The sequence below is a fragment of the Salvelinus namaycush genome, chromosome 24 (genome assembly GCF_016432855.1).
Source record: "Salvelinus namaycush isolate Seneca chromosome 24, SaNama_1.0, whole genome shotgun sequence".
Lineage (NCBI taxonomy): Eukaryota > Metazoa > Chordata > Actinopteri > Salmoniformes > Salmonidae > Salvelinus > Salvelinus namaycush.
The window spans coordinates 9,846,986-9,868,110 of NC_052330.1; the positions used below are offsets into that span (position 1 = coordinate 9,846,986).

Below are 21,125 nucleotides of genomic sequence, written 5' to 3' on the forward strand. Positions count from 1 at the left end.
GCCACTCCTTTGTTGCCTTGGCCGTGTGTTTTGGGTCATTGTCATGCTGGAATAACCATCCACGACCCATTTTCAATACCCTGGCTGAGGGAAGGAGGTTTTCACCCAAGATTTGACGGTACATGGCCCCGTCCATCGTCCCTTTGATGCGGTGAAGTTGTCCTGTCCCCTTAGCAGAAAAAGCATAATGTTTCCACCTCCATGTTTGACGGTGGGGATGGTGTTCTTGGGGTCATAGGCAGCATTCCTCCTCCTCCAAACACGGCAAGTTGAGTTGATGCCAAAGAACTCCATTTTGGTCTCATCTGACCACAACACTTTCACCCATTTGTCCTCTGAATCATTCAGATGTTCATTGGTAAACTTCAGACGGGCATGTATATGTGCTTTCTTGAGCAGGGGGACCTTGCGGGCGCTGCAGGATTTCAGTCCTTCACGGCGTAGTGTGTTACCAATTGTTTTCTTGATGACTATGGTCCCAGCTGCCTTGAGATCATTGACAAGATCCTCCTGTGTAGTTCTGGGCTGATTCCTCACCGTTCTCATGATCATTGCAACTCCACGAGGTGAGATCTTGCATGGAGCCCCAGGCTGAAGGAGATTGACAGTTCCTTTGTGTTTCTTCCATTTGCGAATAATCGCAGAAGCTGTTGTCACCTTCTCACCAAGCTGCTTGGCAATGGTCTTGTAGCCCATTCCAGCCTTGTGTAGGTCTACAATCTTGTCCCTGACATCCTTGGAGAGCTCTTTGGTCTTGGCCATGGTGGAGAGTTTGGAATCTGATTGATTGATTGCTTCTGTGGACAGGTATCTTTTATACAGGTAAGAAACTGAGATTAGGAGCACTCCCTTTAAGAGTGTGCTCCTAATCTCAGCTCGTTACCTGTATGAAAGACACCTGGGAGCCAGAAATCTTTCTGATTGAGAGGGGGTCAAATACTTATTTCCCTCATTAAAATGCAAATCAATTTATAACATTTTTGACATGCGTTTTTCTGGATATTTTTGTTGTTATTCTGTCTCTCACTGTTCAAATAAACCTACCATTAAAATTATAGACTGATCATTTCTTTGTCAGTGGGCAAACGTACAAAATCAGCAGGGGATCAAATACTTTTTCCCCTCACTGTAGCTAGACTGCTGTTTTACCATTAAACTCAATACTAGTATTGTTTTCAATTTCTTAAAGCAGTTTGTGTTTCTTAACCAGCCAAAACGAAAAAGTAAGCTGGTGACTGGTGGTTATGGGGAAGCAAGAGAGTCGCTTGTGCGATGTGTTGCCTATGATTGTCGGAGCCGGAGCAGAGACTGCCTGCCCACAATCATCACTTGCTCCCTTGCAGCTCACCAGCTGATGTAGGCTGTGTGTGGTGTGTCCTTTCACTGCCAGATAACAGAACCCTTGTTGCTCTGCGCATCCAGTGCTGCTAATATTCTCCTTATCATAGTACCCTATCTAGGCCAACTGCAAATACAAGTCACTTGAAGGCGAGTCACCAATGGTTGAATCAGAAGTCATGAAATTCTGGACTCTGTCCTGACTACAACACTGGGTATCATGCTATTCCAGTGACATACAGCTTGAACTCATGGGGAGGATGACACAGGGAATCCCCTCTGCAGTGCATACAGACAACTCATGCTTTCCATGCCCACTACCCAGCTAACAATTCTAGGTACAGAGAAGGTTTTTGTAATATTACCCGTGATGTTCCCCTAATGTTTGAGTGTCTAGTTTTCCGTTAGTTGAGGGAACATTCTATGTTAGCAAAAACGTTAAAACATTTTTAGCATGTTTTGGTGTTAAAATTGAGAATGTTCCTTTAATGTAAAACATTACTTATCTAGAACGTGGTTACAATATTCTCAGAATATACAATGTTCTAGGTGCGTTTTAAGAACATTCATGTGTCTGAGGGTTAAAGTTGTGGGAATATTTGTTAGCTGGGTACATTTATTTACTGTACCAAAGCTGCAAAAAAAACTACAGTCAAAAGGTTAAAATATGGACAAACATGGTGGGAAAACATTCAGCTGCCCATTAAAAAACAGAGAAAGGGGGGTGGAGTATAAGTCAAACCAAAATACAAATATACTTATAGAACGTTACTGACTGGGCACTTAGTTATGTGTGTATGGAGACTGATTTGGAAAATGCTGTGTAGACCTAAATACAGAATGTTGCCCTATAGGAATCGAGCAGTTCAGGCTGAAATGTTTTATTATTCATAATGAGCAGTGTTCTCAGGTTATGTAACACTGTGTTACTTCCAGGTAATTAGGGTAAACATCCCAGGATATTTTTTCCCCCCATGTAATGTGAGGGCTGAGTCCCTAGTGCTGCTCTCTCAGACATGGGTGGTGGTGGGGTAGTAGGGGCCACAGTGACCAGGTATCAGGGCGGTCCAATACCATTTCAATTGAGTCAATTCATGAAATTAACTGACATTTATTTTTCAAAGAAGATTTTCCAATTCAGTATATTGATGGGGAATTGAAATGGAATTGGCCTCAACCCTGTTCCTCTCCCTCTCTCATCATCGGTGTCTGCTCCTCTCCTTGTCTTTAGACTTCTTGGGTGAGCGACTGCGGCTCCTCTCCGGGCGGTGCTTTTCACGGGACTTGCTGTGCTTGTGGTGGCTGTCTCTTTCCCTGGAGCGAGAATGCTGCCGGTCTGTCTTTTTCTCCCGCCTGGGCTCCTCACTGTTCCACTGTCGGTATAACATAGGGAGAAAGAGGTTTGACAAAGGTTCAAGAGAAATCTTTGGTGGTGCTGAAACAAAGCTCTGTGGAATGACTCAGTATAGCTCGAGTGACTGGTGTCACAACTGCTGAAATGACATGCCATTCCCAAATTACATGAGTCATGCTTACTCGAATGCTCTTACTGAACATTCTTGTGAAAGAAAGTACATGTGCCCACCACAAGGAAAATAATTAGTTCAAAAGCCATTTTCGGGCAACCTTGGATTTCTTGGATTTCCTGGTGTCCTCGTCATCGGAGTGATCGTGTTTCTTATCCTTGTGTTTTTTTTCAGCATGCCGACGGCTTGTTCCTTCTTCCTCTTCCTCTAAAAGCAGGTCGTACTTGGAGCTTTTGGGAATGTTTAGAAAAACTTGAGGAAGTAAAGTGTGTAATTCCAAGTCTGCCAAGTCTTTCAGAGAAATGTAATTTCCTCCAACAGAGAAATGTCTTCACAATAGTTTACCTCTCTCTGTCCTGATAGCTATGTGAAATGGTGCACAGTTGAGTTTAAGTATTTTACACTAACTCATATTCTCCTCTACATATTGAATAGCAAATATAAACACATTTAAGGATACTCCTGCTTAGGTTTGACTTTATCCTTAAGAGCTAATTTGGATCCCACGTCTTTTTCATAGGCCTTGAAGTCTTCCTTGGTATACTTTCCACCTAGAAAACAAAAGACCTTGTGAAGTTCTTTACTTAGCAGAGGTGAATGGCACATCCTTTAGTTTAAGTGCCTTATTAGGGCTTAATTGAGTCTCTGAAAGTATACATAACGCATACTTTATGGATCACACAAAACCTTTAAATAAAAGTCCAAGTGAGTTATGTTTTAATAAGTGTTTACCTTTGCCTTTCCATTTGATCTTTGAAACAGACTGGCTGAAGTCCACGTGTATGCGCCTGTCATCTATGAGCACGTTGTCCATCTTGAAGAAGGCCTTTTCACAGTCCTCCTCCTGTGCACAGAAAGGACATCAATTGCATCTAAAAGAGGGTCACGTGAGCCGTTATGGGTCTAGTGAACAAGGGAATTAATTTCAGTAAACAAAACCATATGACCATTCAAATGAATTAATTTGTACCCTCTCAATTCTGACTAACTGGTGCCATCTATTGATATTTTGCACAACTGCACTTGAATTGTTCAAAAAGGAATCTCTATCTTTATATTTCTCAAGTCTTGATTTGTATAATGAACAAAAATATAAATGCAACATGCAACAATTTGAACGATTTTACTGAGTTACAGTTCATATAAGGAAATCAGTTAATTTAAATGAATTCATTAGGCCCTCATCTATAGATTTCACGACTGGGCAGGGGTGCAGCCATGGGTGGGCCTGGGAGGGCATAGGCCCACCCACTGGGGAGCCAGGCCAAGCCAATTAGAATTAGTTTTTCCCCACAAAAGGACTTTATTACAGACAGAAATACTCAGTTTCCTGGGTGGCTGGTCTCAGACGATCTCGCAGGTGAAGAAGCTGGATGTGGAGGTCCTGGGCTGGCGTGGTTACATGTGGTCTGCAGTTGTGAGGCCAGTTGGACGTACAGCCAAATTCTCAAAAATGTTGTTGGAGCTGGCTTATGGTAGAGAAATTAACTTTCAATTCTCTGGCAACAGCTCTGGTGGACATTACTCCAGTCAGCATGCCAATTGCACAATTGCAAAACTTGAGACATCTGTGGCATTGCGTTGTGTCAAAACTGCACATTTTAGAGTGGCCTTTAATTGTCACCAGCACAAGGTGCACCTGATCATGCTGTTTAATCAGCTTCTTGATATGCTACACCTGTCAGGTGAATGGACTATCTTGGCAAAGGAGAAATGCTCACTAAAGGGGATGTAAACAAATTTGTGCACAACATTTTAGAGAAAAACTTTTTGTGAGTAAGGAACATTTCTGGGATCTTTTACTTCAGCTCATGAAAGATGGGACCAACACTTTACATGTTGCATTTGTATTTTTGTTCAGTGTACTTATGAACCTGAGTGGAGCAATGTTCAACTTTTATTTCCATGCATAATCAAAATAGGGCTAAAATGATTTTATGATAACTCATGGTACATAAAGCAATCACGTGAAAACCAAACCAATACACACCTTTTCAAACTCGATGAAAGCATAGCACAGAGACTCTCCTGACTTCCAGTCTCTGATGATCTCACAGCTGTAGCAAAATAAGAACATGTTAATCATGGTACAGTTCACCAACATTCAATATTTAAATTGGTTAGGACTAGGTCTATTTAAAATTAAATATGTATCGTAATGTTATGAGGCCAGTATATTGAAATAGACTATTTTACCACTTAATAAGTCCGAAGCGGGAGAAAATGATCTCCAGGTCCTCATCTGTGGTCACAGGGTTCAGCTTACACACAAACAGCACATTCTCAGGAGGTTTCACTTCTGCATCAGGGAGATCACCCACCTACACAAGCACATACACACGTCAAACCACAAAACTCTTATAAAACCACCATATAATGTTTACAACACTAATATGTTCACTAGCTAATTAACTACTACAGTAGAAGTACTGCTGGGTTCTTCAACAGCAATCTGTACAAACAAGTGGTAATGTTGAGTGTTACAAAATCCCTTCTGCCATCACTCCTGAAAGTATGGATATCCTCTACAAGGCTAAGTGGACCGAACCACAAGACCCCCCCCCCCCTCACCATCTCCAGCAGGATAGCCTGGGTCTTGGCCTCCTTCTCCTTCAGCAGCTCATCCAGCTCCTCAGCCTTCTTCCCATCTGTGTCGTTGATCACTTCATCAGCTCCAATACGACCACTCTGCACACCAAAGAGGGGACAGTAAGGTTAGACGTCAAAAGTTGCATCGTTCATTGTTTTCTGGTACTGGAGACAATAATGAACTAACTTAAACCTTATAATTTTATATTAAAGTAATATCGTTTATAATACTTTTGCTCTGAAAGGGAGATATGCATTGCTTTTAATTCAACGGTACAGAAAGTGTCCAGTCACACACATCCAGCTGTTCCTTGGTAGGCTCAGGGGAGCGGTCAGGCACGGGCAAGTCAGCAGGGTCATCGAAAGGGTCTTCCAGGATCACAGTGTGGTTTATTCTGCAATGACAAAACAAGTATCATACCTATTTTCTCTCCACCTTATACTGGGATGTCTATCTGAGTAGGTCATTTTATTGACAACACTGTAGCAGGGTTTACTTTTGGAAAATGTGCTGCCGGACATTTGACCGGCATCATTTTAAAGCTACAATATGCAACTTTTTGGGCGACCTGACCAAATTTGCATCTGTCATTGAAAGCAAGTCTAAGAAGTGGTAGATCTGTTCTGTTTGTGCTATTTCTATGCTTCCCATTCAAGTTTCATTTTAGAGAGTGTTTTACTTTCGGTTTTGTAGATCAGCTTCAAACAGCTGAAAATACAATATTTTTGGTTATGGAAAATATATTTCACAGCGGTTTAGATGGTACAATGATTATCTACACTATACTTGCTTGTTTTGTCACAAACTGAAATTAGGCCAACTATTAGACTTTTTGCAAATAGGAAATTATTTCTGCATATTGCACCCTTAATTTACCAGACATTTGAGAAATTTACCGGACCCACATACATTGGGTGCGTAACCTGATTAGGGCGTCCACCCACAGTGGTCAGACTGACTGACAGAAATCGCATTTAGATTACAGTAATTCATATTAACAGAACATGGAAGTCGAGGATGCAACGATGTGCGGTCCTTCTTACCTAATTCTGATGCGCACTTTGAAGATGTTAGAACAACTGTCCACATTTACTTTTCATCAGTCAACAAGATGAGTAACGAACAGCAAAATCTCTAGCCTATGTCAATCTACACTGAACAAAAATATAGTTACAGTTCAGTTCAGGCACGACTCCAACACCCTCATCAAGTTTGCCGTTGACACAACATTGGTAGGCCTGATCACAGACAACGATGAGACAGCCTATAGGGAGGAAGTCAGAGACCTGGCTGTGTGGTGCAAGGACAACAACCTCTCCCTCAAAATGATCAAGACAAAGGAAATGATCGTGGACTACAGGAAAAGGAGGACCGAGCACGCCCCCATTCTCATCTACAGGGCTCTAGTGGAGCAGGTTGAGATCTTCAAGTTCCTTGGTGTCCACATCACCAACAAACTATCATGGTCCAAACACACCAAGACAGTCGTGAAGAGGGCACAACAAAATGTATTTGCCCTCAGGAGACTGAAAAGTTTTGGCATGGGTCCTCAGATCCTCAAAAGGTTTTACAGATGTACCATTGAGAGCATCCTGCCTGGTTGCATCACTGCCTGGTATGACAACTGCTTGGCCTCCGACCGCAAGGCACTACAGAGGGTAGTGCGTACGGCCCAGTACGTCACTGGGGCCAAGTTTCCTGCCATCCAGGACCTCTATACCAGGCCACAAGAGGAAGGTCCTAATACATGTCAAAGACTCCAGCCACTCTATTCATAGACTGTTCTCTCTGCTACTGCACGGCAAGCTGTACCGGAGCGCCAGGTCTAGGTCCAAAAGGCTTCTAATCAGCTTTTACCCCCAAGCCACAAGACTCCTGAACAGCTAATCAAAGGGCTACCCAGACTACCTCTTTTACGCTGCTGCTACTCTCTGTTTATTATCTATGCATAGTCACTTTAACTCTACCTACATGTACATAATACCTCAATTACCTCAACTAACCGGTGCCCCCGCACATTGACTCTGTACCGGCACCCCCTGTATATAGCCTCGCTATTGTTATTTTACTGCTGCTGTTTAATTATTTGTTACTTTTATTTAAACATTTTTACTTAAGACTTTTAAGCATTTCACTGTTGTATTCGGCGCATGTGACAAATACAATTTGATTTGATTTAAACGAAATCAGTAAATTGAAATAAATAAATTAGGTCCTAATCTATGGATTTCACATGACTGGGAATACAGATAATACAATACGGATGTGGAGGTCCTGCGCTGGCGTGGTTACACATGATCTGCGGTTGTCAGGCCGGTTGGACGTACTTCTCTCTAAAACAACAAATTCTCTAAAACAACCTTGGAGGTGGCTTATGGTCAAGAAATTAACATTCAGTTTTCTGGCAAAAGCTTTGGTGGACAGTTTTGCAGACAGCATGCCAATTAAAAACTCCCTCAACTTGAGACATCTGTGGCATTGTGTTGTGTGACAAAACTGCCCATTTTAAAGTGGCCTTTCATTGTCCCCAGCACAAAATGTAATGAACATGCTGTTTAATCAGCTTCTTGATATGCCACATTTGTATACTGTACACATATTGATAAATAAGATACATAACAAATATACTGTACACATGCGGCAATTTAATTTCACTAAATAATGTAAATTAACCTATAGACCAATAAGAATGATCAGTCAAATGTATTTATATCGACAGGTATTTACATCAATAAATAGGCTAAAAAGCATGATCTTTTATTAAAAATCCCTTTGCGAAATAATGCTTTTTATCCTATTAATTAATGGGAATACCAGTCGATGTAAATACATTTGTTTGGTCATGCTTATCGGTATATAGGTTAATCTGGCCGGTGCCAATTTTATTTATCGGCTTTTCTATTTATTTATTTTAAAATCGACCAAAAGCAGGCTATTACCATCTTACGGAAACCCTGCACTCTAGGTATTCATGGAACAGTGAGTGTTTATTATATATATTTTTTTGTATAAAATTAGATTCTAATCTCCCTCTAAAATGGCTACATTAAAATATGATAAAAGGAAATTCAATTTGCTGACCTGATATCCTGAAAAGGGATGAAGTCCTTGTCAACGAAGGTCTCATTGATCTTGGCCAAGACATCCATACCCTCTGACACCTCTCCGAACACAGTGTGGACCCCATCCAGGTAGTCCAGGTTCTCACCAGTGGTGATCAGGAACTGGGGACCAAGGAGATTGTTACAGCACAAATAAAATATTTCAGATGCTTGCCATCTGTCCTACCCGAATCAGTAGGCTAACATTGTGGCTTTCAAACTGATAGCAGTTAAATACTGAGGAGGTGGATGGCAGTTTTACCAACCTGAGAACCATGTTGGTCACTGCCATTGTTCACCATGGACACCATCCCCTTCTTTCTGTGTTTGATCCGTGGGTTTTTCTCTGCATCATAGAAGCGGGCCTGGTCTCCATATAGTTTACTGAGGGTATAGAAAATAAATCCTCAACATTCCTGTGAGATATAAACAACAGCTGTGATGATGATTTTGGACAATGCTGTTTATGCTGAGGAAGAGGACTTACCCATAGACAGATTCTCCACCACGGCCAGTCCCAGTGGGATCTCCAGTCTGCACAATAAAATCTCTCTGGACATTGTGGATGAGGCAGTAATTGTAGAATTTGATTTTGCATAACTTCAGGAAATTCAGGGATGCTAGGAAAAAAAGGAGCTGATCATCATTATGAGAACACATCATAAGACAGTAGGATTTCCTTTTCCTGAGTTTCAATGATTGCGCCACATCAACACAGAGTGAACTATCAGATGAAGTGTCCCCAAAGCAATCTTATCTTTTTAAATGTTTGTTAGCTAGCCGAAATATAAATGTAACAACAGTTAGCATTTGCTATCGCTGGGTAAATGAATGGTTGGCTATCTTGTTACCTAGCACTTGCTAGCAGCAACTTAAGGCGATATTTGACTTTCTGAGAAGCTTTAATTATTACGAAATGTAGGCTGTGTAACCAAATATTAGCGTTGGATGTGTTGGTGCATGTTTTCTTACTTTTAGGCCTTTCTTCTGTAAATAAATCAATGACGATATCACCCAATGTTGTTTCAAGAAGAACCGCCATGTTTGCAGGGTGACTGCGCAGCTGCGCACGCGCTCTTGTTTGGTTCCGGTGTCACTTGGGGGTGTTGTGGGTTTCCACTAGTTACCACAACCACAAAGTCAGAACGTCTATATGGTAAAAAAGTACGAAAACAAAAATATTTGTTGTCTTATTGTAAGGTTAGGTATAAGGTTAGCCACGTGGTTATGGCTAGGGTTAAGTTTAGGATTAGGTTTAAAATCACATTTTAAGAATATAAATCGTAGAAATAGGCGGAGTTTATGACTTTGTGGCCGTGGTAACTAGTGACGACCGTGTTGTTGTTTCCTTTTATCAGACTGAAAATAAGTTTCCTGCAAAATATTTTTAAACGACCGCTAGAAGATGGCGATGAAACGAACATCAAGTTATGCTCTATTTTTACTGTTTATGTCGTTTATTTTAGCTGAGTCTGCACCTCGACAGTTGAACACGGTAGGAGACGAATTTACCACGGTACTAGACTAGATAGCTATAAAAAAATGTTTTTATAAAAATAAACTAGTCTAGATAACGTCAACCGTTAGCTGGTCAAATCAACAAGGTTACGTTAGTCGTAACTATGTTTACATGCTGTGCTGAATGCAGCTAACTAGCTAGTCAACTAATATTGGTAGGTAACTAGCTGGCTAATGATGCTAACGTTACCTTTTTTGCTATCTGACTCACTGCAGCTAGCTAACTAGCTAATGTTTATGTTTTTATCCAGGTAGCATGAGCACAATACAAGCATGGTAGAATGCCCTGAAGTGTCACTCTCACTGGTCCTGATGTTTTGGTGAATAATGTTATTTACCTAGTTAGCTAATGTGTATATCATGTTCCTCTTTCCCATTCATGATTCTCACACAGGAAAGCATTCTGATCAATGTGACAGCAGGGACATTGGATGACACACAGGGGCAGGAGTCCAACAACTTGCAGGTAAGCTATAATATTCTGAAGTTGTCTATTAATAAGCTTGTCATAATGGTATTGAATAATAACATAATCAAATCAATACATTTACCTTTTCAGATCAACCTGAATATTTCAGTGGATGAAGAACAGGTGCTCATCAATGACATCCCTGTGGAGTTGTCAGGAGTGACTAGGTTGAACTGCCAAGCCTTGCTGTGTGAGTAGTGAAAATGCTTCTGCTGCTTATAACTTAATTACAGAACTGCATTATGCACCTGATTAACACAGCTTTTTACTCTGTTTACAGTGGATACCATCAATGGAACCAGTGAATTTGAATCTGGTGACTATGTGTCCACTGTCACCCGGGTGATGGTGAGCCAGAATCGCCTGTGGAGTGATTCAGAAGAGGTGGTGGCTCTCCAGGTGTTCAGCGAGGTCATTGAGATGGAGGGGAAAAAGGTCAAGTTACTTGATGGAGAAAAGGACAATAAAAAAATGTGTTAGGATATTTATGTCACAGCTAAAGGATCATATTTTCACCATGGTGGGTGGTACAATGATGGGAAATCTGTGATCTTATGGCTTTTGTATCCTTTTCTATCATTTAGGTCCAGCAGCCAGAAATGTGCGAAGTTAAGATACTGATGACCCCCAATTTCCAGAAGCTTGCTCGGTATACCAACACCTACCCCATTGGACACAGTGAGATTTTCAGGATCCCAAGGGAAAATGATGTGGTCATCACAGATCCAACAAATCCTAAAAAAGGTATGCAAGAATAACTGTTTTTGTTCTCTTACTTTTACATGAAAAGGACAAGTTATCTAAATTCCATTACTAAAGTAGTGTTCCTAAATTAGTTTGTGAATGGTAATGTTCCACTTCCTTCTGCTCAGCTGAAGACCAAGTGATGTCCCATACCACCATTCATTACCCTCTGAAGCATGCTGACACCACCCAGGAGGAGATTGCTGCCCCAGGCAAGCTCCCAGAGACTCCCCTCCGCATGGACCCAGACTTGCTGTATGATAACAATGATGAGGATGATGACGATGACTTGGGAGGGCTGTCGGATGAAATGCAGACAGAGGCACCGCTCAAAGAATCCATCTCCTCTTACAGTGTAAGTAAATTGGACATCAGATCCAAATCAAATCCACCAAATACATTTTCTAGAATGTGCTCGGAATGTGCTTTGAAGTTTGAATCGGTTTGCAGGCCATGTGTCGATGGGTGGAGGAGGTGAGGGACCGCCTGCGACGCTTCTGGTCTGAGTCCTTGCCCCTGTTCTTTTTGGTCATGTGGGTGGTGGTGATTGGTGTGGTTGGGTCAGCGGTCATTGTCAAGATCCTGGACGTGCTCTTCCCAACATGTGAACACAAGTATGTTTTCACATAGGTCCTGTTGCGCCTGCTTACATGATTGTTGTATAATTAAATGAAACATTTCCAGGTCAGTATGCAGGATTTGTCATTGACCACACCTTACTGCCAAGACCATTTAATGAGGCACATCAGTCTCATCTTTTCTTAATGCGGCAATCAGCAGTAGAAACAATAACAGTGTCTTCCCCACCCGTTTTGGTAAAAAGCTGAGGGATGGGGCTGGAGAAATGTAACCATACTCAAATTCATAGACAGAGGTATGGATGCAAGTACTGAACATCCATGCTAATGCTATCAAAATTAGTTGAACTAAGCACATATTTTTCAAGAATCGATGGGTGCATATTATTAATGATTGAAGTTTAAAATTGTAAGTAGCAACTGCCGATTGCCCCTTTTTTTGTGTGATTTTTACTAGGAAAATGAATGTTGTACTTTTCTCTCCTCTAGGGGAATTTTCCATTTAAATCCTGTGACTCTGATGCCTGAAGATGAGAAACACACCCTGCTAGAGAACATTGAAATAGAGGCAGAGGAAAAAGCCTTAAATGAAAACTGAAGACTGATGAAGTGGAGTGAGTCTGATTGCAGCTGTTGACAAGGCATTATGTGGTTAGAGAAACCATAATCTTTTTGTAGCACTTATTAAACATGCATTCCATACACATTATTTGCTTTATACCCTCTACTCAAAACATGAATCTGATATGTTAATACTGCAACAGATCATACTTATGGACCTAGCTACCTACTGCACACTGTTACTTTTCATATTATGATTGTGTTACCTCAGTTACAATATTACTTTGTTAAGAAGTTTGGATATACCGTGGCGGCAGGTAGCCTAGCGGTTAAGAGTGTTGGGCCAGTAACCCGAAAGGTCGCTGGTTTGAATCCCCGAGCTGACTGTGAAAAATATGCCGATGTTCCCTTGGGCAAGGCACGTAACCCTAATTGCTCATGTAAGTCGCTCTGGATAAGAGCGTCTGCTAAATGACTAAAATGTAAATATACCACACGTTAATATTGATTTCTTATTGGTTTATTGCTCAGTTCATAATATTTTATCATTCTGACTGGAGGATTGAACTGAAGATTTGGTGTTTGTCTGCATGCAAGACAAACAGCTTTTATTTACTGTTTTTTGAGCCAGTACATATGTCAAGGCCTCACCTATACATTAATTGTAAAAGGATCAAAAACAAAAAAATATTGAATGTTGCTATTGCATTCTGACAGCTTGACTCTGGGCTGCGGTACGGTTCATAAAATGGATAGGAAGACCTGCAAGAGCAGAATAAAGAATGATCAAATATGAAGTCTCCTAACCATTTCAATTGATAGAGAAGACCGTTCCTACAGCGGCGCGACCTCTGGGGCATATTCACTTGGCTCTGTCACAGAAGATACAGATAGACCTAGAAAGTATAGAATGGACATGAACTGGAGAAGATTCATTTCCATTCTTTACGTTCACTCTGGAAACATTACTCACAGAATAAGCCCCTGTTGCTTTAATAAATGCCTGTTTGTATGCATTTGAACTGAAATGTATGAATATGGTTAATGGATGTTCTTTGCAATTAATGAAAATGTTGACACTAATAGGACCTTTTTATAAAGCGCATCTTGTCTCAGAATATAGTTAGTCATACCTACTCTTCTCCCAGTAGCATATTGGCTGGTTTGCCTCAGAAGGCATGACCAACATAGAATTGTATCAATGTGATTCAAGACTAGGCTTCTGGTTGACGTACGCAAGGCATTGAATGGGACCTTGGCACATTGACTTTCTGCCGCAGCAGAACTTGCAGGAGAAGCCCTAGTAGTGAATGCAGTTGGCCGTCACAGAAACAGCTTCATAGAAGGAAACTGCATGCTGATTAGAACTGCAGTGAATGGGTGAAGAACTTATGTTATTTTACCTTTTTGTTGCTTCTATGGTGCCTCAATTCCATTTCAGTCTTGTGTGTTGTACTGAAGCATGGGAGCATGACTTGTGTGCATAATGTATTTTCATTGTAATCAAACTACATTGAATTCCCAAATGCTGCTCAATAAATGTGTTTCTGTAATGTTCGTGACATTCACGCTACAGCCAGGTTACATGCAAATAAAGCACATGGAAGCCTTGTCAATGCAAGTAATATTTGACTTTTATAGCTTTATTAAGACATTGTTAGTGTTCTATGATTGGTATATAAATTCACATCCACAAAATGTGGGTAGAACCAGTTAGTCCCCTAAATACATATTTAGAAATTAAATCAAGTGCATACATTATTTTTTTCTGGTAGTGTAACTTTGATTAGCTGATAGCAGTAGCACATCTGATAAAACCCAAAGACACTGGATACTTTGGTAGCAAAGGTGTTCAATTGAAATAGAAAGGACCATAGAATTTTCCGTCATGAGACCTGGCAGTGCAAATGAATGAACTATCTAACAGCCAATCTACTAGTGTAAATTGAGCTATAATAAAACACGAATCAGAGAATCATTTGGCTTTCAACAGTCTTTGTTCCAGCACTCCTGGGCCATAATAAAACAGCTTACTTAGGTGCATGGTTACCCTACTTTAAGGCATTTCGCATCACCTAGCCTAAGATATAAATAATTTACAAAGAAAGGGAAACCATGACAGTTAAATTACTGTTCCCAGAATATCAACTGAGCATCCCACCAAATCCCCTGCAGATTTGAGGCGCTGCAGGCTTCCTGATTAACTCAGCAGGAGCCAAACTCGTCAATCCACTTCTCATACTTCTCTAGATCGGAAGCTGATACAGACTTAGACACTTTCTTCAGAGAAGACTCAAAGTCCTCCATGGTGGTGGGCATGTGCATCTCGGCTCGAGAGATGTTACGGATCTCCTCTGGCGTCAGCCCCTCGATCCTTCGCCGCATGGCCATCAGAGAGGCGTCCCTACAGATGTAATGGACACAGTGTTTGCTAAAGGCAGTGGAACACACCTGACTTTACTATCATATCACATAAGGTTAAAAGTGGTTCATTCCACCATTATTTCCTAATTGAAGAGGCATCTCGTTTTCAAATCAGTGATAGTCTCAGCTGAATAATTGTATTTGAACAAATACGCAAGACTAATCTATTCAGTGTTTATTTACGACTGGTTTTTGTTCGTTTAAAAAAAAACTAAACCTGAAAAGTAAAAGCCTTACCTGCACACATTGGTGATGTCTGCTCCTGAGTAGCCCTCACTCTGCTCTGCTATCTTTGCCATATCCACATCATTGGCCAGCTCCAGCTCCTTTAGGTTGATCCTCAGCAACTCCACTCTGCCCTTGGCTGCAGAGAAAACAAGCCATAATCACGCCATTGTGAACAAATATATATATATATTTCAGGAAAATCGTGTTCCAGTGATTGTTGACCTGAAGGCAGAGGGATGTAGATTCTCTTCTCCAGACGTCTCCTCAGAGCCTCATCAATGTCCCAGGGGAAGTTAGTGGCTGCCAGCACCATCACCATCTTAGAGGGATCCTCATTATCTGATGCTCCTCCCACACCTAAACAGCATAAAATCCCATAAACAATCAAATCGATATTATCACTGCTATGTATTTAGGGTACAATCTATTGGGCAAGAAACATTGTTGTAGAGACATGAATAGTGCATGTACCAGTGACTCTGTCTATAAAAAAGTGGTCAGATGAAGCAGATGCTAAACTACAGGACTGTTTAGCTATCACAGACTGGAACATGTTCCGGGATTCTTCCGATGGCATTGAGGAGTACACCACATCAGTCACTGGCTTTATCAATAAGTGAATCGAGGATGTCGTCCCCACAGTGACTGTACGTACATACCCCAACCAGAAGCCATAGATTACAGGCAACATTTGCACTGAGCTAAAGGGTAGAGCTGCCGCTTTCAAGGTGCGGGACTCCAAACCTGGAAACTTACAAGAAATCCTGCTATGCCCTGCGACGAACCATCACACAGGCAAAGCGTCAATACAGGGCTAAGATTGAATCATACTACACCGGCTTTGACGCTCGTCTTATGTGGCAGGGCTTGCAAACTATTACAGACTACAAAGGGAAGCACAGCCGCGAGCTGCCCAGTGACACAAGCCTACCAGACGAGCTAAATAATTTCTATGCTCGCTTCGAGGCAAGCAACACTGAGGCATGCATGAGAGCATCAGCTGTTCCGGACGACTGTGTGATCTAAACAGGTCAACATACACACGGCTGCGGGGCCAGACGGATTACCAGGACGCGTGCTCCATACATGTGCTGACCAACTGGCAGGTGTCTTCACTGACATTTTCAACATGTCCCTGATTGAGTCTGTAATACCAACATGTTCAAGCAGACCACCATAGTCCCTGTGCCCAAGAACACTAAGGTAACCTGCCTAAATGACTACAGACCCGTAGCACTCACGTCCGTAGCCATTAAGTACTTTGAAAGGTTGGTAATGGCTCACATCAACACCATTATCCCTAGACCCACTCCAATTTGCATACCACCCAAACAGACTCACAGATGATGCAATCTCTACTGCACTCCACACTGCCCTTTCCCACCTGGACAAAAGGAACACCTACGTGAGAATGCTATTTATTGACAACAGCGCAGCGTTCAACACCATAGTACCCTCAAAGCTCATCACTAAGCTAAGGATCCTGGGACTAAACACCTCCCTCTGCAACTGAATCCTGGACTTCCTGACGGGCCGTCCCCAGGTGGTGAGGGTAGGTAGCAACACATCTGCCATGCTGATCCTCAACAATGGAGCTCCCCAGGGGTGCGTGCTCAGTCCCCTCTTTTACTCCCTGTTCACCCACGACTGCATGAGCACGCCCCCATTCTCATCGACAAGGCTGTAGTGGAGCAGGTTGAGAGCTTCAAGTTCCTTGGTCTCCACATCACCAACAAACTAACATAGTCCAAGCACACCAAGACGGTCGTGAAGAGGGCACGACAAAGCCTCTTCCCCCTCAGGAGACTGAAAAGATTTGGCATGGGTCCTGAGATCCTCAAAAGGTTCTACAGCTGCAACATCGAGAGCATCCTGACTGGTTGCATCACTGCCTGGTACGGCAATTGCTCGGCCTCTGACCGCAAGGCACTACAGAGGGTAGTGCTTACGGCCCAGTACATCACTGGGGCTAAGCTGCCTGCAATCCAGGACCTCTATACCAGGCGGTGTCAGAAGAAGGCCCTAAAAATTGTCAAAGACCCCAGCCACCCCAGTCATACACTGTTCTCTCTAGTACCGCATGGCAAGCAGTACCGGAATGCCAAGTCTAGGACAAAAAGGCTTCTCAACAGTTTTTACCACCAAGCCATAAGACCCCTGAACAGGTAATCAAATGGCTACCCGGACCATTTGCATTGTGTGCCCCCCCAACCCCTCTTTTTACGCTGCTGCTACTCTCCGTTTATCATATGCATAGTCACTAACTATACATTCATGTACATACTACCTCAATTGGGCCGACCAACCAGTGCTCCCGCACATTGGCTAACCGGGTTATCTGCATTGTGTCCCACCCACCAACCCCTCTTTTACGCTACTGCTACTGTGTTCATCATATATGCATAGTCACTTTAACCACTAACCGGTGTCTGTATGTAGCCTCGCTACTTTTATAGCCTCGCTACTGTATATAGCCTGTCTTTTTACTGTTGTGTTATTTCTTTACCTACCTATTGTTCACCTAATAACTTTTTTGCACTATTGGTTAGAGCCTGTAAGTAAGCATTTCACTGTAAGGTCTACACCTGTTGTATTCGGCACACGTGACAAAAACTTTGATTTGATTTAATTAATTTGGCCTCCCAATTAAGCAGAGTGGCTGCTGTTACTGTACCATCCATCTGGACCAGCAGCTCTGCCTTCACCCGCCGGCTAGCCTCATGTTCCTCTGACGTTCCTCTGCGGCTGCACATGGAGTCAATCTCATCAATGAATATGGTGGTGGGGGCATAGAACCGGGCCTGTTCAGAGGAGAAAATAAAACACTGAATAGAGCCACACCTCAAAAACAGCCTTTTCACATTTTCGTAATATGATGTACTGCACGGGCAGAGGAGCCGATGAGGCAGAACCTTACCATTTCAAATAGAATGCGGACCAGTTTTTCAGACTCTCCTCTGTACTTGGAAGTGAGAGTAGAAGACGATACGTTAAAGAATGTGGTTCTGCACTCTGTGGCGACGGCTTTGGCCAGAAGAGTCTTTCCTGTGCCTGGAGGACCCACCATAAGCACACCCTAAAAAAATATTGCACATGTATACACCACATATTAGCAAGGCATCATATCATCTCTTCCAATCAAAATAATCTATAAATCAAGTGTGCCTTGAGCTTCGATGTATACCTTCCACGGTCTTCGTATTCCTTTGAAAAACTCTGGCATCCACATGGGTAGCACAACAGCTTCTTTCAAAAGCTTTTTTGCTTCTTCCAAGTCTGCAATATCATCCCTATAGGCATTGGGAAAAAGAAATATTTCCTGTTAGACAACCCTTACAACGAGAAACATGTTATATTTTTAGGATAATCCTATTCTGGAGGTTAATGATAGCTGTTCAAACATACCATTTGACATTGGGGTTCTGTGATATGATGTCTCTCTCCAGGGCCTCAATAAGGTCTTTGTCATATCCTTGCCCGTCAAACCTCTTCACCTCTTTCTCTGAGACTTCAGCTTTGTTCTGCAAGGCAAACATACAGGAAGATTGTCAGCCCTGAGGGGGCTCACTGTGTAGCAGAGGCTCGCTCTATTCCAGGAACCAGACTGACAAGGTTGTGATGATGATTTTAGGTAAACACAGAGTGAACAATGTTTGGTCAACAGTGCAAATAGCTTTCAAGTTAAGGTTGGGTAATGCCAGGCAAAGCATTAGACATTTTTCCTGGGAGAGTGATAATTTTTGAAGTTGAACCTTTATATTTTTGTGAGTTTACAATGAAAAGATAGACCACTCCTACCACAAGGAGGATTATGTGTGTATTATGTAAGGATGTAACAAAGAACCTTTCGGTCCTTATTTGAGCCCTTGATGGTACATTGTCATTTACCTTGTCGTCTTTTGGTTTGGCTGGGGCCTCTTTTTTTTCCTTGCCCTTCAAAGGTTTGGCTCGGTCCCCATTGGCCCCACGTGGTGACTGGCGATGCTGAGCCCGCACACCGGCCACACTCAGGCGGTTGTTGTGTGGTTTACTGTCTTTGTAGGGAACCGGGGGCCTCCTAACCGGAAGAGGAGAGGATCTTTAAGGAAAGAAGGGAATAGTATGTCAATCAGCCTAAGCACTCCAAATAATACTTTTAGGTTCAGCTATTTTGTATCTTAATTAAAAGATGACATTTGCACATCAAGTGGGTACCTTTGTGAATGCTGAAAGAGAGAGCAGGCCACTACCAGGCACTCTGAGCACTAATCTCACTCATATGACTGGATCATTAAGTTATTTTCTTCAGACAAACAGCTTATTCTCCCCTCTTACTAACCAAAGTGCACACCCCATCAGATACTAATGCAAAGACATGAAAACAACTTGAATATATTTTCCCAGTAAATGAATGACTGGGCCTCTAAATATACACTAGAATAGAAATCTGTGTGAAAGGAGTCCGTGCTGTACCTGCGCTCTACTTGTACAGGCCATATGTCATTAATGCCATCTTGATTACTTGGTGGTTTGGATGGGGTGGTCTCCAGTTGAAAACTTTCTAGAGTTGTCATTATTTCTTGAACCTGATTGTTTTCTTCGTTTATCTCTTGCCATACCTGTAAAGAGATGTCAATAGCAACATTAGGAAGTAACATTTGCTGACCAAAACTCTATTCCAAACAAACAAACTTAGGTTTAACAATGACAAATCTCATAGATTTTACCTGTTGCCATTTTTGTTGGAAGCTACCGTCCCGTACTGTGAAAAGGTATTTCTTGATTTGTTCAAGTACTCCCCGATAACAAACAATAGCAGAACTGTAGTTCCCAAGCAAAGCGTACTCTCGAGCAAGTTTCACGTTTTCATTGATCTCATGCAGACTCATTCTAGAGAGATGAACATTTTATTAGATTAAAGTGATCTTTTTTTGTGATGTTATAATGCAGTTCCCTCCAGAAGGCATGACAACAGAGATCCTGTAAAACAAAACATTAAATGGCACAAGATGGACATGAAGATGCCAGCTGTGACAGGGAGTTGAATGATCTGACTGTTAGCTTAGCATAACTTGGATAGTTTGTTAACTAACACGTTCCAGATGAACGAACGAATATCACAATTTAGGAAATACCAGCAATAAAACAAGCAAAAGTATTTGTTACATAACGTTACTGGCACATAAATACACATTTCATGTAAAATTAGCAACTACAAACTAATTCCCAAACTTCTTTAGCATGCTAGTTTGCTAGCTACACCCACCTGTGGCATTGATGGAAAAAAAATACGACACAAAAAGTGTAGAACCGCACCCAAGGACTGAAACAAATCGAGTCAAGCGTTTAAAAATGGCAAAAATATCTAACATTAATTACATTTATTTTCGTCGGACAAAAGAGCTAAAACCACACCGAAGCCCGACAACACACCCGCCTATGAACGTTTGAAGCTGTCAACTCAGGCGTCATATCCTGAACTGGAATCAGAAATAGAACGGCAGCAGCAGCATTATTTTAACTCTTTCATATACAACACGTTAAAATACAAATATGGCTTTGACCCTCTTCAACAGACTAACGTTACACATTTGGGTGAACAGATTTTGATTTGTGTAGTACCCTCAAACACAACTCTAGACCTCGAAGCGAGTTCCACTGCATGTGTTTATTGTTCCCCACTAATCAGGGACAGTGGTGTAAATTATTTAAATAAAAATACTTTAAAGTACTACTTAAGTAGATTTTTTTGGGGTATCTACTTTACTAATTTATATTTTTGACATATTTTACTTTTAGTTCACTGCATTCCTAAAGAAAATAATGTACTCTTTACTCCATACATTTTCCCTGACCGAAAAGTATGTGTTACATTTTGAATGCTTAACAGGACAATTCACACACTTATCCCGAGAAAATCCCTGGTCATCTCTACTGCATCTGATCTGGTGGACTCACTAAACACAAATGCTTTGTTTGTAGATGATGTCTCAGTGTTGGAGTGTGCCCCTGACTATCTGTAATTTGAGTGTAACCCTGGCTATCTGTAATCTGTAATTTAGGAAACAA

The 21,125-nt window shown here is 41.7% G+C and overlaps 3 protein-coding genes across 4 annotated transcripts; 1 reads left to right on the forward strand and 2 right to left on the reverse strand.

The window, feature by feature from the left end:
• Window positions 1-2,203: 2,203 nt before the first annotated feature.
• ppil4 (peptidylprolyl isomerase (cyclophilin)-like 4) lies at window positions 2,204-9,640 on the reverse strand. Its single transcript, XM_038963058.1, has 12 exons — window positions 9,528-9,640; window positions 9,043-9,175; window positions 8,822-8,939; window positions 8,536-8,678; window positions 5,752-5,848; window positions 5,436-5,552; window positions 5,061-5,185; window positions 4,855-4,921; window positions 3,597-3,708; window positions 3,325-3,415; window positions 2,965-3,094; window positions 2,204-2,711 (listed from the first exon to the last, which is right to left on the reverse strand). The coding sequence occupies exons 1-12, from the start codon at window positions 9,595-9,597 to the stop codon at window positions 2,538-2,540; spliced, it is 1,377 nt and encodes a 458-aa protein (XP_038818986.1). The 5' UTR covers window positions 9,598-9,640; the 3' UTR covers window positions 2,204-2,537.
• A 214-nt stretch (window positions 9,641-9,854) lies between these two features.
• On the forward strand, window positions 9,855-14,043 carry LOC120019681 (glycoprotein integral membrane protein 1-like). Its single transcript, XM_038963059.1, has 8 exons — window positions 9,855-10,050; window positions 10,468-10,539; window positions 10,633-10,732; window positions 10,823-10,977; window positions 11,127-11,286; window positions 11,415-11,641; window positions 11,737-11,900; window positions 12,354-14,043. Exons 1-8 carry the CDS (start codon window positions 9,961-9,963, stop codon window positions 12,460-12,462), a joined length of 1,077 nt encoding a protein of 358 aa, XP_038818987.1. The 5' UTR covers window positions 9,855-9,960; the 3' UTR covers window positions 12,463-14,043.
• Window positions 14,042-20,506, reverse strand: LOC120019678 (katanin p60 ATPase-containing subunit A1). 2 transcript variants are annotated; one of them, XM_038963056.1, is made up of 11 exons: window positions 20,323-20,506; window positions 19,784-19,946; window positions 19,530-19,675; window positions 18,966-19,155; window positions 18,483-18,598; window positions 18,262-18,367; window positions 17,995-18,153; window positions 17,752-17,878; window positions 15,300-15,434; window positions 15,087-15,213; window positions 14,042-14,829 (listed from the first exon to the last, which is right to left on the reverse strand). In XM_038963056.1, exons 2-11 carry the CDS (start codon window positions 19,943-19,945, stop codon window positions 14,631-14,633), a joined length of 1,467 nt encoding a protein of 488 aa, XP_038818984.1. In that variant the 5' UTR covers window position 19,946; window positions 20,323-20,506; the 3' UTR covers window positions 14,042-14,630. The 2 variants fall into 2 exon arrangements, with proteins under 2 accessions (XP_038818984.1, XP_038818985.1); XM_038963057.1 differs by having other exon boundaries at window positions 14,053-14,829; window positions 18,966-19,134.
• Between the last annotated feature and the right edge of the window lie 619 nt (window positions 20,507-21,125).